At 46.7% G+C, this 15,688-nt stretch overlaps 1 protein-coding gene across 6 annotated transcripts in view; it reads left to right on the top strand.

Annotated features, from left to right (window-relative positions):
- Window positions 1-15,688, top strand: part of NXPH1 (neurexophilin 1) — a 181,853-nt gene that overhangs the window by 23,324 nt on the left and 142,841 nt on the right. Inside the window, exons 4-6 of one of the 6 annotated variants that reach the window (XM_083825164.1) lie at window positions 9,971-10,146; window positions 10,244-10,609; window positions 13,167-13,328. In XM_083825164.1, the coding sequence (XP_083681290.1) occupies window positions 13,275-13,328 (54 nt within the window). In that variant the 5' untranslated portion in view covers window positions 9,971-10,146; window positions 10,244-10,609; window positions 13,167-13,274. Of the gene's footprint in view, window positions 1-9,970; window positions 10,195-10,243; window positions 10,610-11,167; window positions 11,405-11,520; window positions 11,540-11,559; window positions 12,274-12,351; window positions 12,501-13,166; window positions 13,329-15,688 lie in introns of those variants that run through there. The other 5 variants (XM_083825168.1, XM_083825166.1, XM_083825167.1 and 2 more) reach the window with 5 other exon arrangements.

The raw sequence follows: 15,688 nt of genomic DNA, 5'->3' as shown, positions 1-15,688 counted from the left end.
ATAGTGAAAAATCATTGCCTGCTTACCTTCTCCAGATCGTTTTCTTTCTTTGCCATTGGTTTTGCTAGCAGAGGAGCCTGGTTTGTAGAGGCTCTCCTTATGTGGGAACTGCAGCACAGTGGTGATTGCTCTTATCTTTCTCTGCAGCCTTCCTACTTCTGTTAAAGTCATTTGCAGATACAGTGATCAGACCTGTGCACAGTCAACAACGGGGACATAGTAACAATTTGTGAATGGTGTACTCATGTTTTCTGACTTGTTTGCCCTTTATCTTCAAAAAATGTTAAAGATCAATTTGTCTGTACAATTTCCACTGACTGTCAATCTGATAGTTTCAGAGAACTTTCCACATACCTCTTTCCTGAGTGCAAATAGCTAGTTTAGAGTACATGTTTAAATAAGTTTCTACCTTTCTGACCTTGAATTTCACATTAAATTTATTATCATTTTGCATGCCAGCCACTTTGTAAATGAAATATTTCTTCACTGCCGTCTTCACTTTTTTTCCTATCTGTACAATCAGTAAATTTTGGAACATCGCTATCATGATCCTTTGAGATCATTGCAAATCCATTGAACACCAAAAATGTCCACAGTGATCCCTATGAGACCCATGGCTAAATTCCCCCATTGGAAAAAAAATGAATTTGTAACAGGACTTTCAAGCTCGCTCAAAGAAAGCTTACTGCTTTTAAAGACCTAACTGAGAGAGTTTGGCAAAAGTTTTTAAGAAATCCACTTACTCCTCATGATCTGCAGTATCCTCGTTTACATGTTAATCAATTCTTCAAAGAAAGGTAATAGATATATGAAGCATGACGTCCCTCCACAGAAGTCACATGGGCCCAACTCCAACATAATGTATTTATTCTTGGGTCTATTAATTCTGTTCTTCAATATCATTTCCACCAATTTCCCCAAGATGGAATTCAGATTTCCTAGTTTCAGGTCAACAACTCTGTAAAAAAATTGGCATCACCCTTAACATCTCCAGCAGTGAGGCTGGTATACGTAAGTTACAAAACGGAGTTGGTTGCTCAGCAGTTTCATACATGAATTCCTTTAGGACTCTTGAGTGAACATTATTTAGTCCTGGAACCTGATTTGTCACAACTTATTATATCATTTGTTCTGAAGTCTTTTCCTCTAACATTTCAGTCTGGGACAGATTATCACATTCTTCCCCCATATAAAATACTGTGCTTCCTGAGCCTCCCTCAGATCCTCCACCCTGAACACTAGTGGAAAAATTCATTAAACATTTTCAGCCTTATCTTCCATAAGCACTCCTTTTACATCTTGATCATGTATCTGCCTGACTAACTAGCTGGCAAGCTTCCTACCTCTGAGGTGTTTAAAAAGATTTTTCTATGAAACAGTTTTACGCCTTCAGCAAATTGCTTCTAAAAATATTTTGGGCTTCCTTGTAGTTTTTTTTTTGTCATTTTAACTTCCCAGGTTTATGATTTTTTTTTCTCACTTGGATTAAACTTCTTGTTTGTTTTTTACTTTCATAAGCTTTCTTCACCCTGTTGTTTACTATAACTAATGTGTTATTTTTTTTCCTGCTTTCTCTGTTTTAAGCTGTTCACTTTCTTCAAGTCAAATACAATTCATGTTAATTTTTTGAACTCTTTTGCTCCTATGGGCATAGTCACTGTGCATGTAATATAAGAATATATTACAGCCTTTTTGCAGGTCTCTTTGAAGCAGGACACTTCTTAGAGCTGCTGAGTCAATACTGTCTTTTGGTATGTAATCAAAATGGGCCATGTCTACATTTTTTTCTAAAACAATCCTGAGGATAGGACAGAGCAGGCACCTCTGACACTGTTCTGTACAACAGCTGTCCCCTGGGACCTTTGAGTACCTCTAGCAAAGTCCTAATAATGCTTATCAGCTATCTGGCCATGCTTTATCACACGCATATGATCCCATCCTTCCACTCTACTGAAAAAGTCTGCTTGATTTAAACACCAGTATCTTGGAGCAGAAGGAGGGAATGTCAAATGAATGGAAATTTAGGAGCTGAAGTCCTTCCCCAGTGTATTCAGATCAATGAGGAGAGAGAAGTCATTCATTCCCTACAAATCCTTACAAACAAGGAATCCTTGTATGTTATTTCCTTAACTCCCTAACTGTGGGCTCTGGGCAAAGAATAGACCTTCCCAGTTAGTTCCCGAGAGCACTGTACTTTCACGTGTTTTGTTTATCAATACCCTCCCAAAGCTTCAGGTGCTCCAGCTGCCACCCTATCTAAAGGTACTTTGAAAGTGGGCACTGAGCTGACAGTTCTGAGCTGTGCCTCAAGTCAAGAATGGGGTACCTGCTGTCTGTGAATGGACTGGGAAATACAGCTACTCTGGATGTTTGATTAATCTTGGCATGTCATCATGGAGATGAGGCAGTGCTGCCTCTAGGGGTTGTCACTCATAAAATCCTTTCTTAATGAGAATTTATGAGTCCTCTGAGGGACAGAGGGAAGAGAGCTTCCCTTCAGATATCATGGCAGTAGACACCCCATGAAGGTGTCTTGACAGAGCTGTGGATTCTGTGAAGAGGAATGCCGTTTGGCTTGCTTAAAAAGAAAGAGAGCTATAACATTACAGAGGATTGGAAAGAGCAGGTGCTTTTTCACAAGTGTTGCTTTTCCTTGAGTTTTATTTAAAAAGTTCTGCATAATTTTCTGAATGAACCAATGACGTGGTTCTCATTTGGCTTTGCTTTCCTTCTGATGTAGATCTTGTCTGTTCCAGAGAGTTTCAGAAATTTACCCTTTTGTCTTTGCTCAACCATTCTTTCAGGTGTATATTTTCTCTGTTTATGAGCATGGTTCTGGGGGTATTTCAGACTACAATTTAGCCCCCTGCCTAAAAGATCATGTTTTGTCTTTTCTGCTTCTCCCCTTGATATTGATATTATTATGGTCCACAGCTACCAGATCCTTTTTGGTATTGTGTAAGAAACTGACTAGATGCCTTCAGAAGTCCATCCCTGTTACATATGGCAGGCAAATCATTGTACTGTTTTCTGTGGCATCAGAAAGTGGATTATCTGTGTGCCTGACAACTGAATCTCTGTAGGGTATCTTCTTAACAGTGTAAGCTAGATTTCTTGTCCTCAGACTGATATCTTTAGTTCAAGAGAATATATAGATATTGTATGGTTCAGGGAACACATTTGCTGGAGATGTTCAGTCCTCTTCAGATGGATGCTGCCCTTACACAAAACTTGCTTTGTCTTCAGTAGCACAAGTGCTGTTTTCCCCCAGCTAACACTGTGCTATGATGTCTCTGTGAGCACTCGGAGTTTTCTGTCTCCCCAGGTTCCTTCTATGTGTCAAATTTACCAGTAGCAGGAACTGGGTTGCTATGAGTGCACCCCATTTGCTTAGAGGGCAGATAATTGTGCAGACGATACCTGCACATTAAGTGAATCAAGTAGCTTCCACTCTTTTTGGCCTCATTAGACAGTTTGCTTCAAGCTTCTACAAAGGAGATAGTTAATTAAGGGTAATTAATCTATCTTTGCAGTGCCCAGCACTCAAATGGGAAACAAACAGGTACCTATTTATCATTTTCTCTGACCAGCTTTATACTTGATCCAGTTAAAGATTGTTCATTAAATCTGTGGATGTAATTCAAAGTCAGAGTTTAAACTACCAAGCTCCAGGATTTACTAAATTTTAGTCAACAAGGGCTTATACTGAACAAGTTCTAAAACTGAGATCCTTACATCTGTTTTATCTCAGTGCACTCTGCCATGCTGGCAATGTTTCAAAATTTCATCGCGCTTAAAACATAATTAACTATATAATTTCCTCCTCCACACACACACACTTAACTTGAAATGTAATTCCCCTTAAGACTAGGGACATATAAATTCTAGAATTCTGATCTCTAGAACCCAAATTTACTATTTCTGTGTTTGAACTAATCAGCTTGGAAATGCAGATTTTATTCTAAACAGTCTGTTGTTATTGCAGAGTAATTTCAGACTGTATATCTGAATCTGGAGATATCCAAACTTGGTAAAATACTGCATCCAAGTTCTGATGTGCACATAGATGCCTACTTAGTTAGCATGCGTTTGGCTAGAAAGAGTCTAGACATTCATACTGAGACTGTCCTCCACATCTGTGAGACAAAATGAGATCTACAAGGCTGGATTTACCTGGGGAGCTGGAGTGATCATGGCCACCTTGCTCTAACATTGCTGTTTAAATCAGGCCTCTGTCAGCATCTGATAGTCTCCTTAAATCTATGTGTGGATATAAAACCATGGACACATCTTATATCCTCAAGAGGAAGATGAATCTTCCTGAAATGTGCTTCTTACAATTATGTTTTATGATCCTATTATCTTATGAGTGGTACAGTACATAAGCTCAGCACCTTTGAAAATGGCATAATATATACTATCGACAGATGACACGAAACAACAGATTTGTCAGCACAGATTTGTAAGGAGTGTGGGCTGAAACGTAAAAGATGGCTCTGTCAGTAGGCTAAATGGTTCATTCTCCAAAACAGGAATCCCAATTTAAGAGCTGTTATATAATGGTTGACTGGCACTGGAAGATCATTTGAGACATAATTATCCAGGAATGATTTTGATCTTAGTAGTCAATTCAACTTTAGCAACCTAGAGATTATTTTCATACAATTGCCTTCCATGAGTTGTATGGATTTTTTGAAAACAAGCAACTGGATTCCCCTTGGTTTAATTTTTGATGTCCTCTAAATGTCTTTGCCAGGTCTCCAAGTCTTGTACAGATGAAAATGGCAGTTTCTCTAGGATGTGGGGTGAGGTAGCGTGGGAACTGTACTCTCCTACCCATGAAACACAGTTCACAGCTGAGCGTGAGCCAGCCAGCAGCTAAGGCTGGTGTCACTGCTGTTGCTGCTGTCTTGTACACCTTTCCTTCTCGAAGGTGTTCTTTTCCTGTTCAGAGAGGTTATGTCCACCTGAAATGGGCCAATTTTATTTCTGGGTGATGTGTATTTCTTCACTTCCAGCTTTAAGAAGTCCACTTACCTGTTGGTGCAAATCCCTTCTCACCAAGGTACTATGTATACTTATGCAAGGTGTTGCTCTTGTAGCAATATCTAAGGTCTCTGCTCAGGAACAGTGATCCCATTACTGAAAGTGTGATTCAATAACGAAGCCTCAGATTGCAGCAACGAAAGTCCTAGTAGGTTTAGGAAGTGGGAGTGGTGTAGCACTGGAATAGTGGCCCACATGTGGTAAGGCCGTGTATGGTGATACACTCACGGTAAAGTAAGAACAGCAGTTTTAAACCAAAAAGCACATACTTGGTACTAAAGTACATGGCATAGACATGGAGCAACGCTAAAGCAGTTCTGACATAGCCTGTTGGAGAGCCTCCCTCAGAGTCTGTCTGCAATATGCTTTGGAGCATGTCCTTTGAGAAACACGCAAATGTCAGCACCAGGCTTGATGGGTGCAACTTTGTACCAGCAAAAGCTGGTACGTTGTTTGTAACCAGAGAAAAATGCTGTTCAATACACAGGATGAAAAACTCTCTTCCCACTCGCAGTTTGTTATCTTAACTTATGGACTGCTACATGCGCAATTGGGTGTTTATGCTTGGGAAATGTGAAGTTTAATGTTGGATGCATTTTGCAGTCTTACGCTAAGCCACAAGGTGGCACTGGAAGATTGTAATAATCCAGCGTAATTAACACCCCCCACGCACCCCCCCCCCCCCCCGGCATCCCTTATAAACCTTTGACAGAGAGTATGATTTTTTACATTAAATGATGTAAACCAAAGGAATCAGTTACTTCTCTTTCATCTGATTTTTGGCTTTACTTTCCAATATTTTTTAGTAAAGTTTTCTCAAGAGTAAAATGGAAATGCGTCTGTGTGCAGTACAGCTATTGCATCAGCACAACAAAGTAACTCGACAAATCAACATTCCTTTGTTTCAAAATATATATTCATTAATACTGGTGATTCTGACAGCTGTCTTTTTGCAGCCAAGTATTCATACCTCAGCAACAGCTCATGCAAAAGTAGGAATTTCATTTCTTCTGCAATTTCTTTAATAAGTTGCCTGAAGCTTTCTCTCCCCTTGTAAAGCAAAGACAAAAGTCTACTTCAGGCTTTCATCAAAGGTGAAAGTTCTTCCAAGATTTGTCCATTTCTAATAAAGATTTCAGAATATTCTGGTCTAAAATATCTCATTTTGTTTTCATAGCAGACGTAGGCTTGGCTAGGCAAAAGCACTTAATTATTGTATTGTTATTACAAGGTGAGATTTGACACGTTTTCATGCAAGAAGTATCCAAACATGAACTTTCACAAAGGATCAATTCTACCTCACTTGCAGGAAGTCTCAAAACTTTCATTTGTCTGAAGAAGAATAGACTGCTAGATCAAGTTTAAGGGTCTAAAACATGAAAGGCAGAAATTTCTGAGTTGTTCCCCAATATCTCATCTTGCCTTACAAAACCAAGTATACTAAGCTATGTCATTTTGAAAGGTAAACTCTCACCCTCACTCATGTTCTGCCACCGATGAGTTGCCAGCCAAATCAGCGTGGTAGGTAGATTACAAGCCATCCACAAGGAAAAAACAGTCGGAAAGGGTTTAGAGCTGCACATATCTCATTGAAAACTCACCCAGGAGCCCTCTTCATCTTAGCTACAGCCAGTGGCAACAGCATTTGGCATGAAGAGTCCTGCGTCTGAGCTCAGCTCTCGGGCTGTTCCAAGTGAGATAATTTGCCCCTTTATCAGCTGTCTCCATAAAAAAAGAATAAGGTTTCTTTTTGACATCAGCAGTTCCAGTCATTCACCACCTTTACTTCCCTTGATGTCAACAGAGCTGTGGGGTTGTTTATTGCAGTGCATAGAAGCTGTAGCTCCAGTCCAGGTTCCCATGAACAAGTGAGCCTGGAGCAGAAGACCCAGCACCACTCTGGGCTCTGTCTGTTGGCCATGCTGTAACGTTCCTGGCACAAAACTCAAGGGAGGGAATGGTGTGAGGAAGGAGCTGCCCTCAGAGTCTTTGGAGATGTTGACAGCCTGACATCCTGCCCTTATGCAGCAACTGCTCCATAAAGTAACAGGTAAATTCTGTCTTCAGGATGGTCAACCTGGCCCAGTTGAGCATAAGCAACTGCTGCGGTGTGACTGAGAAAAAATGAGTGAGAGAAAGACAGTATGAGATCTCCCTTCAGTGGCCATAATGCTGTGTCAGGGAGTTGACTCCTGCTTAAGGCACATGTGATATAGAGCCAGGATGTCCTACCCTGCCAGGCTCTCAGGGAGAAGTTTTGCCTTTTCCTCTTTTTCTCTGTGGAGCTGACTTCTGCGCTGGATGCTCAGAGCTTGTACAAAGCACTTTTTGGCCAAGCCTTGAAGAGCGATGTGCTCCCAGGAGCCCAAGAGCCGTTGCTTTGATGGTGCCTTCAGCTGTGATTGTCTGTCCTTCCTCTGGCCCTGCAGGAAATTCAAGAAGCCTTCAGGTTCTTCCTTACATTATTCCTCTCAGAAAGTGAAGACAATCGGCCTCAAAAACTGTCTCTCAGATCAATTTCTACCTTAAGACAATTTAACTCTCTCATGTTTTAGCTCTTTGGCATAAAGCCTTTCCAGCTGATATTATGTACATTGGGTTACTGTGCAATTAAAAAACACACAGGAGATTTTAATAAAACTTTTGTTATCAAGTTTTACGATTTCAACAAGTGTTGCTGTCAGCTAATAATCCCTAGAGTGGCCATCATGAAGTATTCCAATAATTGGATTTTAATTTAAAAAATCACTTAGTCCTACAGTATTTCTGAAATCTAATTATGTCTTTAGGAAAATCACCCAAGTTGTGGTATTTTCTGGACAACATTACTCTTTGTTCAGTACAGACACCTTCCATTACTTTAATTTTTTTTCTTCTTTTTTTCTTTTCTTTTCTTATGGGTATTATTAAAACTCTTTGATTTCCTGTGTTGTCAAGATCTAATGGATGAAATAAATGTGAATGCAAATACAAATCTCTATTATACGCATTATGTTAGAAAAGAAGCTCCCTATGCAAAGAAGATTAGAAAGCTTTTTTACTTATTGCATTCATGATTCATGAGATTTTTTTTTTCCCTTGGATTTAAAGGCATTATTAATGAGCCAGTCCTGTAGATAAACTTGGCTGTAAATTTTATTCATATAGGCAATAATTTATGTCTCACCTTATCTCAAGTATTTTGGGAAAAATCCTGAGTATGTGTGCGCACACAGGGTGTCACCTGGAATAAGTCCAGTGAAGCCTGTAGGCTTGCTCACATTTATATCACAGAAGCACTGAGTGATCCAGGCATTACTATTAGTACATTACCTTTTAGTCATCTTTGATGCTGAATGCCACAGCTCACTCCACCATTGTATGATTCCTCATGACACAATGACAGGAGAAATAATTAAAAACATCATGAATTCAAGACACTTCCCTTGTAGTGGTTGGAGTATTCCTGTATTTTTCCATATGGAATACAGAGTAACACCACTTCACAGTATGTCTTTGACTGTAAGTAGGCAGAAATCAATGCAATAAAAATAAAAGTCTCACAGAGATATTTTTATATTTAGATATATGAATAGTACATACAGTCATATTCTGACCTTGAAATGGAAGTAAGATATGACAAGGGACTCTGTTTGTAGTATTTATACTAACAGTAAAAATACTGTGTTTGTACATGAAGATTTCCTTGAAACCAAACTAAATCTATTTAATATATGAAAAGGGGAAGGAATAAAAAGAGAGGGCCTGATGAATTAACGGTTGGCAGTATGAAGAACATTTCAGTAAGATTATTTACATGAGTGATATGAGGCATCTGGCCTGTACTGTATAGTACAAATATAGAAAAGCTGTGGAGGCCATAATCTGTCATTGTAGTGCATATGCAACTCCACTTGAGTTCAATAGTACTTCAACATGCATATAGATGAGATGATATTTGCTCATAGCACAGGCCGATTTTTTTGTTTGAAGACAGCCATTGTTAACAATTTAATATATCCTTTAAAGAGATGGGACAAAACTTCCATGACTTCACCAAAATTCCTGACCCAGGCATTGATTGTAACAATGAAACAGAGAAAAGAAGTCTGGTTCAGAGCAGACTAAAAAATGGTGGTTAAGCTGTGTCGGTTTTCACCTCCTAAGGCTTGCTTCAGCCCTTAGTACTTTGGCCCACCTTTGGTTTCTCTTCTTTACTTTTTTTTTTTTTTTTTTTCTTCCCCAAGCAGTATTTCCAGAATAAACACTTATGCTCTATGAATTGTATTGCATAGGATTCAGATCTATTTACCAGTTTTACTTCATACATAACTGCCCATGTGCAGGGAGGTTAGCTACACTGCACAGTAAATTTAGTCCACTTACTTGATATTTATCATTAGAACACTGTATCTTCTTCTAGTGCCTCAAGCAATTAAACCATGCGCCCATCTTCTGTTGGAACCTCTAGCAATTATTAATCACTTGCCATTGTCTTTGGATTTTCTGCCTGTGACCCTTTTAGTTCTGCAAGCCAGGAAGCTTTCTTCGCAATAACAGGGAAGCTACCTAAAGGTCAGAATATATTTCAAAGCTTTAAAAATAGCCCAATTGCATTTTAAATTCTAATTGGACTTTTTAAAAGTCCATTAGTAAACCCAGAATTTGTGATTCTTTAAAGTCCCACTAGCTCACACTACCTTGCTGAGGACCTTGTTGCTAAGATTACATAGAGTATCCAAATGGTTGAAATTAAAATTAACTTTAAAAAATCTAATATTTCACTTAAGCTGCTCTGCCAATATTACAGAATCAGATAAAAGTCAAATGACTATGTCGAAAAATCCTAAATGTCAGATAAGCAGTGCATTCCCTTTGAAAATGTTCACAGCTGGAATACATTGTAGCCTGCTTTTTATATTTTATTTTATATTTTTTTCTTTAGCAAAAAAGATCAATCCAGGCTTCCATATGATCCTTGTTCCTGTCTTCTGGAGAGACAATGGAGAGAAGCAGTCCAAATAGAGCTTCAGTTTTCTCGGTGCCTTTGGCTGAGGAGGTCAGCCGATGTGTGAAGTCCTCCCTGAAGCCTTGGATCAGCCCCCACACGATAGAAAACAGGTTCCTCCCCCTTAAGACCTTTACCTCAAGAACCTTCTGATGCATCAGGTAGGTAGCATGCAGACCAGACTGTTTGTAGATCTCACTGAATTCACAGGAGGAGGAGATTTCAGTGGGCTGAAGTCAAGAGGAGCCATTCTCGTGATGCCAATGGAGCCCAAAGTTCCTCTGCAGTGCTCCCCTAAATGAGACACAAGGATCTGGGTGAGAAAGACTGGGGAAGACATTTGTTTTGCCCAGCTGGAGGAAGAATTATTCTCCAAGGACTACTTTCTTGTCACCTCCAATATGAAGACATTAATGATCAAACCTTGCAGAGGCCGAATCAAGTTAAACAGGCCCTAGAGTGGATTTTCTTTCTCAAACAAGCATTGGCCTCCTCAGGAATGTGACCTGTGGAAATCAGTCAGACTTTTCATTTGCTCTTCCTCCTCCATATCAACCTTGCAATCTCCTATCTAAGGTAAGAGCAACCATGCTGGCTCTAAATATATATCAGTGGCTTCTTGCAAAGATCCATAGCCTAGGTCATCAGTAGGCTCCACTCAGCTTGTGGCAAGTTTGTTCTGTACTAAAAGAGTAACGTTTATCTTTCTATCTACAGATTGATTAATAAATGCAGACAAAGCCCCTCACTTATGGGGAAATAAGCGTGGAATAGATAAGAAGGAGGCAGCTGGCAGGAGGGATAAGTCAGCTGTGATTTTTGATTTGTTACCCATTGGAAACAAGAAGTCCCTAGGCAGCTTCAGCCTGCATGGTATTGCAGAGGCTGTCTGGAGGGGCAGGATGACAGTATGATTCCTCGCAGGCTGCATGCTTCTGTTCAAAGCCGTGACGTGAGCGTCCCACATGTCTAACAGAGGGATGGTGCTGGGGACATATGGAGGTGTCCATCTTCCAGGTGTTTGGAGCAGCGATGGCCATGGGGGAAGCTGTGGTGCTGCTCTTCCATGGAGTATTCATTACCTTCCTCCTCCCTTTCCTGCTCCCCTCTTATTACAGCATCCCAGACTCAGACCCCCGACTTAATACAGTATCTTACAGATTGGTATTGAAGCCTCAGATTGCAAATGTTAATTACAAGGACATGCTCTGAGAGCAGCAAGGATTTGGCAGGACAAGTGAAGTCCTCCCTCTCTCTCTCTCTCTCTGTCTCTCTCTCTCGTTTCCTGCTCTGTACAGCACTCTGGCTTGCTTCTTGGCTCCCCTTTGGGAGGTGATAAATCTGAGCTTTGCTGTTGAGGCCGGGGATCTGGTAAGGCAACCCTGTGCTGTTGGCATCCTCCCCTTCACCCTGTCCCAATGTCACAGTGGTAACGATACGGTTTGGGGAGGATGGAAGAGGGCAGGAGAAGAACCCCCAGGACTTGTAAAGAAGAAGGCAAACAAGGTCGATGAGACCTTTCTCTTTGCATGACAGCTGGCGGGATTAGGCACGGCACGGGGCAGGGCCGAGCCTCCCCAGCCTCCCTCCGCGGGGCTGTCCAGCTACAGGTTCCTGCCGGCGGGGAGAAGCATCCCTCCATCCCTCCTTCCCTCCCTGCCATCCCGCAGCTCGGCTCCGCAGCCCTGGCCGGCTCTGCTCCGGGCTGAGCAGCCCTGGCGGTGCACGGGACGCCTTCCCGGGGGAGGCGGAAAAACTGAAATGAAAAAAGCGAGGCTCCGGCCGGCTCCTTCCCGGCGCTGGGCAGGGCGAGCAGCCCGGCGGGGCAGGCAGGGCGGGCGGCGCGGGGCGGCTCTCGCCGCTCGGGGAGGGCTCTGATTCATCACCCCGCTCGGAGGAGAGGATGGGACGCCGCTGAAGTCCCCTTTCTCCCTCCTCCCTTCCCCTCTCCGCCAGGCAAGCCCCCCCCTCTCCTCCCCCCTCCGCCGCTCTTTCTCTCTCCCCAAGCAGTGAGGCTCGGACGGCGCTCGGCTCCGGCGCTTTATTCCGAGATGCTCGGCCAAGGTCTTTGCAGATAGATTTTATCTGAAGTTAAAGAGCAGGCGCTCGCCGCTCCCTCGCCGATAAGGCATTTTTAATAGAGACAAATCGCCCTGGACGCCCCGGAGCGCCGCTGCCGCCGCTCCTGCCCGCGCCCCCCGCCGAAGGCGAGCGGGCAGCCCGGGCAGCTCCCTCCTCCCGTAAGTGTCCTGCTCGGCTGTGTGCGGAGAAGGGGAGGCGAGGGGGGGACGGACAGCCTGCCAGCCGCCCCGCCACCGCCGGATGCCCAGCGGCCGCGGGACGGCCCGGCGCGGAGCGCGGCCAGGAGATGCGCAGGGGCGGCGGGCTGCGCCGCGCGGCTCGGCCCCTCTAGGCTCGCCCATGGAGCGCCCCGCGGAGCCCCGGCCGCCGTCGGACCCCCCACGCCGTACGTATCCCCGCCGCGGCCCCCCCGCGGCGCCGGGGCTGTCCGCGGGGCGCGGGGGCGGAGAGGGCCGGGGCCGGGGGTCGGGGGTCGGAGCCCGTCGGGGCGCCCCGCGGCGCGGCCCCGGCCCGGGGCGAGCATTTTGGGCGCTTTAGGAGCGGCGGAGGGGAGGGAGGTGGGCGTGCGGGGGGCGACGGGGGGGCGAGGAGCCTGCCCGGGGGTCCCGGCTTGGAGCCACCGGAGCCCCGGCGCTGCGCCCCCGGCCCCTCTCCTCCGCGCTCCTGCGCTGCGGGGCTCCGCGGCGGGCGGCTGCCGCCCGGTGCCCGGCGGGGGCGCGCAGGGAGGCGGGCGGGAGGGCGGCGGGGCTGGCGGTGGCATCCCCGGGCCGTCCAAGCCCACCCCCGGGGCTCCCCAGCCCGGCAAAAGGAGCGAGCGCCGGGCAGCGCTGCCCACAGGGCGCTCCGCAGCCTGCCCGGACCGCGCGACCACTTTGCTCTGCCGCCGGATTAACTCGATTTTAATCGTTTTTTGTTCCCCCCCACCCCCATCCACACACCCCATCTCCTCCTTCTCTCCCGCCCCCCCTTCCCTACGCACCTCTCTTCCCCCCTTGTCTCAAGCCTAACCTTGTCTTGTGGTCATGGGGTCTATAATTTCATTTTTGTCTAGGCTGGTGAGAGCTCCGCTCGTTCTGTAAAGTGGATGTCAGGTGGATCTATGTTCTGGAAGGAACAAAGAGGCAGCGAAGGCAGCGCGGGGGAAGTTTGAGCGGCGAGGATGCAGGCTGTGTACTGGTACGCGGTCCTTCTGCTGCAGCCCACCCTCTACTTGGTGAGTGCCCCCCGGTGCCGGGGGGGAGCGCGGCGGGGAAGGGGGCAGCAGCCCGGCGGAGAACGAGCAAACTCACGGCAACTGCCGCCGCCCGGGCAGCCCGGGGCCGGTAGGGGGGCACAGGGGGGGCAGCCCCGCAACTTCTGCTGCCCGCGGGGACAGCGGGCTCGGGGGGCTCCCCGGTGCCACCTCCTGGACCGGGCCCCCCGGTGCCAGCGCGGGCACGGCAGCGCCGCTGGGGGGGGCTCCCTGGCTGGCTCCGGAGAGAAGGCAACTTCTTGCCCCTGCCCGCGTCCGAGGGTGGCAGCCCCCAGGGAGCCCCCCAGCAGCCCCCCAGCACCGTGCCCATCCGCGATGCGCAGCCCGGGAGCGCAGCGCGCAGCGACGAGCGCAGCTGCGCGGGTTTTCCGCGTGCGGTCCCGTTGGTTCCGTGGCGAATCTCCCCTGAGATTAGCCGGGGGAACGCGAGCAAACAGCGGCGCTCTCTCTCCTTTCGCTCCCACTTTCTCCCCCCTTAAAAACCCCCAGGAGCGACCCCCGGCGGGCTGCCACTTCGCAGCCCTGCCTGCTGCGCCATCACCAGCCGAGCGCTCTGCGGAGCATCCTCCCCCCGGCGGAGGGCAAGGAAGGAGCCCCTTTTCCAGGAGCCACAAACACCCCGACACCCGCTCCGGGGATGCTCCGGCTGCGGCTGCGGGGCCGGCGGGGGCGGGGGGCGGCGCTGCCCGCTCCGCTCCTCTCCGCGACCCCCTGCGCTGCCGCGGCAGGGCCGCCTGGGGGCGCTGCGGGCCGCCGATCCCGGCCGGGGGGGGGGGACCGAGGGGGGGGGATCGGGGGGGGCCAGACCCGACCGCCTGCGCGCTCCTCCCGCGGCCTCGCAGAGCCCAGTGCAGGGGGTCGCGGCCGGCCCGAGCCCTCCCTCGGTATCCCCCCCCCGCCCCCCCCCCCCCCCCCCAAATTCCCTTTTTCCCTGCCAGCCCCGGCGGTTTTACTGGCGGGGGTGAGGGTGTGGGGGGAGAAAAGTGCGCGGCGAATAATCTATCAAAAAGCCGGAGCGAGATCGATACGTCGCGTTAAATTTTAAATGTGTTTGCTGGCAGTTAAACTGCTCCCGACTCATTACAACAACAGTGCTGGATTTATTCTAATGCGCCGCAGTCTGAACAACAAGCGCATTAATTCTCCTTTAATTGTAAACTGGGAGCATTTGAAAACCATTCAGTGTGCAAATTATGCTGATTCAATTACCGTTTAGTTACAGACTTCATTACCTGAATGCTTTTTTTTTTTTTTTTTTTTTTTTGTGTGTGTATGTGTGTGTGTGTTCCGAGTGCTTGGCGTTACAGAGAAAAGGAGACGATTTTTCTTTTTTTCAGTTTCCCTCGAAACAATGCGAATATGGTAAAAAAATAAAAAAAATCGGGAATAAAAGGCAGGCTAGGGGGAGGGGATGCGCTCTTCGGCTGGGCTGCGTCTTCTGCCAAAACGCTCGAGGGGGATCCAAAGGATTTCCCTGCCCAGCCCGAGTCTTCCTAAGTCGCTACTCGCACGTTTACGCCAGCCTCCCTCTCCCCATGCTCTGCATTTAGGGAGTGAATCCGAAAGTTTGCGCGGCGATGAACTGCTTATCAGCCGGGGAGCACGAAGTTTTGGTTAGGCTTCGGGCAGCGGAGGTGCAGCCCCCTGTGCCGCTCCGCCTGAGCATCGCTCGGGCAGCGCCAAGCAGGAGTAGGATTTTCGGTACCCAGCCTGTTAGGAAGGGGAAATGAAATGACAACACCAACAGCTTCCCACTGAGTTTGTTAAAGGATCCTCCTTGAGGGAGGTTGATAACACAGAGGGAAAACATGTTTCCCCTCCGCCCTAGCCAGGCGCTGTGCAGAGAAAGTGAACAGCCGCAGCCAGGCTGGGCTGCCTTCAAGTTCCCCATTCGCCGGCTTGCGATTCCTCTCCAACCAGCAAACCACTGCTCTTTTTTTTTTTTCTTTTTTTTTTTTTTTTTCCGTCTTCCACCATTAAACCTTTTCCTAATGAAATCTTGGAGGAAAAAAAAATAAAGTGCTTCTGCTTTTCTCCCCCCTTTTAATAGAGCCATATGCCACTCAGCCTTATTGCCTGAAATTTATAGAGGTCACGGCCGATTCAAACGAGCGAGAATTTTGCTGGGGTAGAGCTGGCTCGCCCTATTATGTTTATTGATAAGAACATTAGCTAGACATGCGAGACATGCGTGTTCTCCTTGTTTCGAGCTGTGCAGCATATCGCAAATGCTGCACTTGACTTACACTGGAAGTGTGTTTCCTTTGGCCTAAACGAATAACTTTGTATTTCTTTGGTAGAATTAGGAGCCAACCTTTACA

The sequence above is a fragment of the Anser anser genome, assembly GCF_964211835.1.
Source record: "Anser anser genome assembly, chromosome: 2".
Taxonomy (NCBI): Eukaryota; Metazoa; Chordata; class Aves; order Anseriformes; family Anatidae; genus Anser; species Anser anser.
This window is presented reverse-complemented; position numbering and strand designations above follow the sequence as displayed.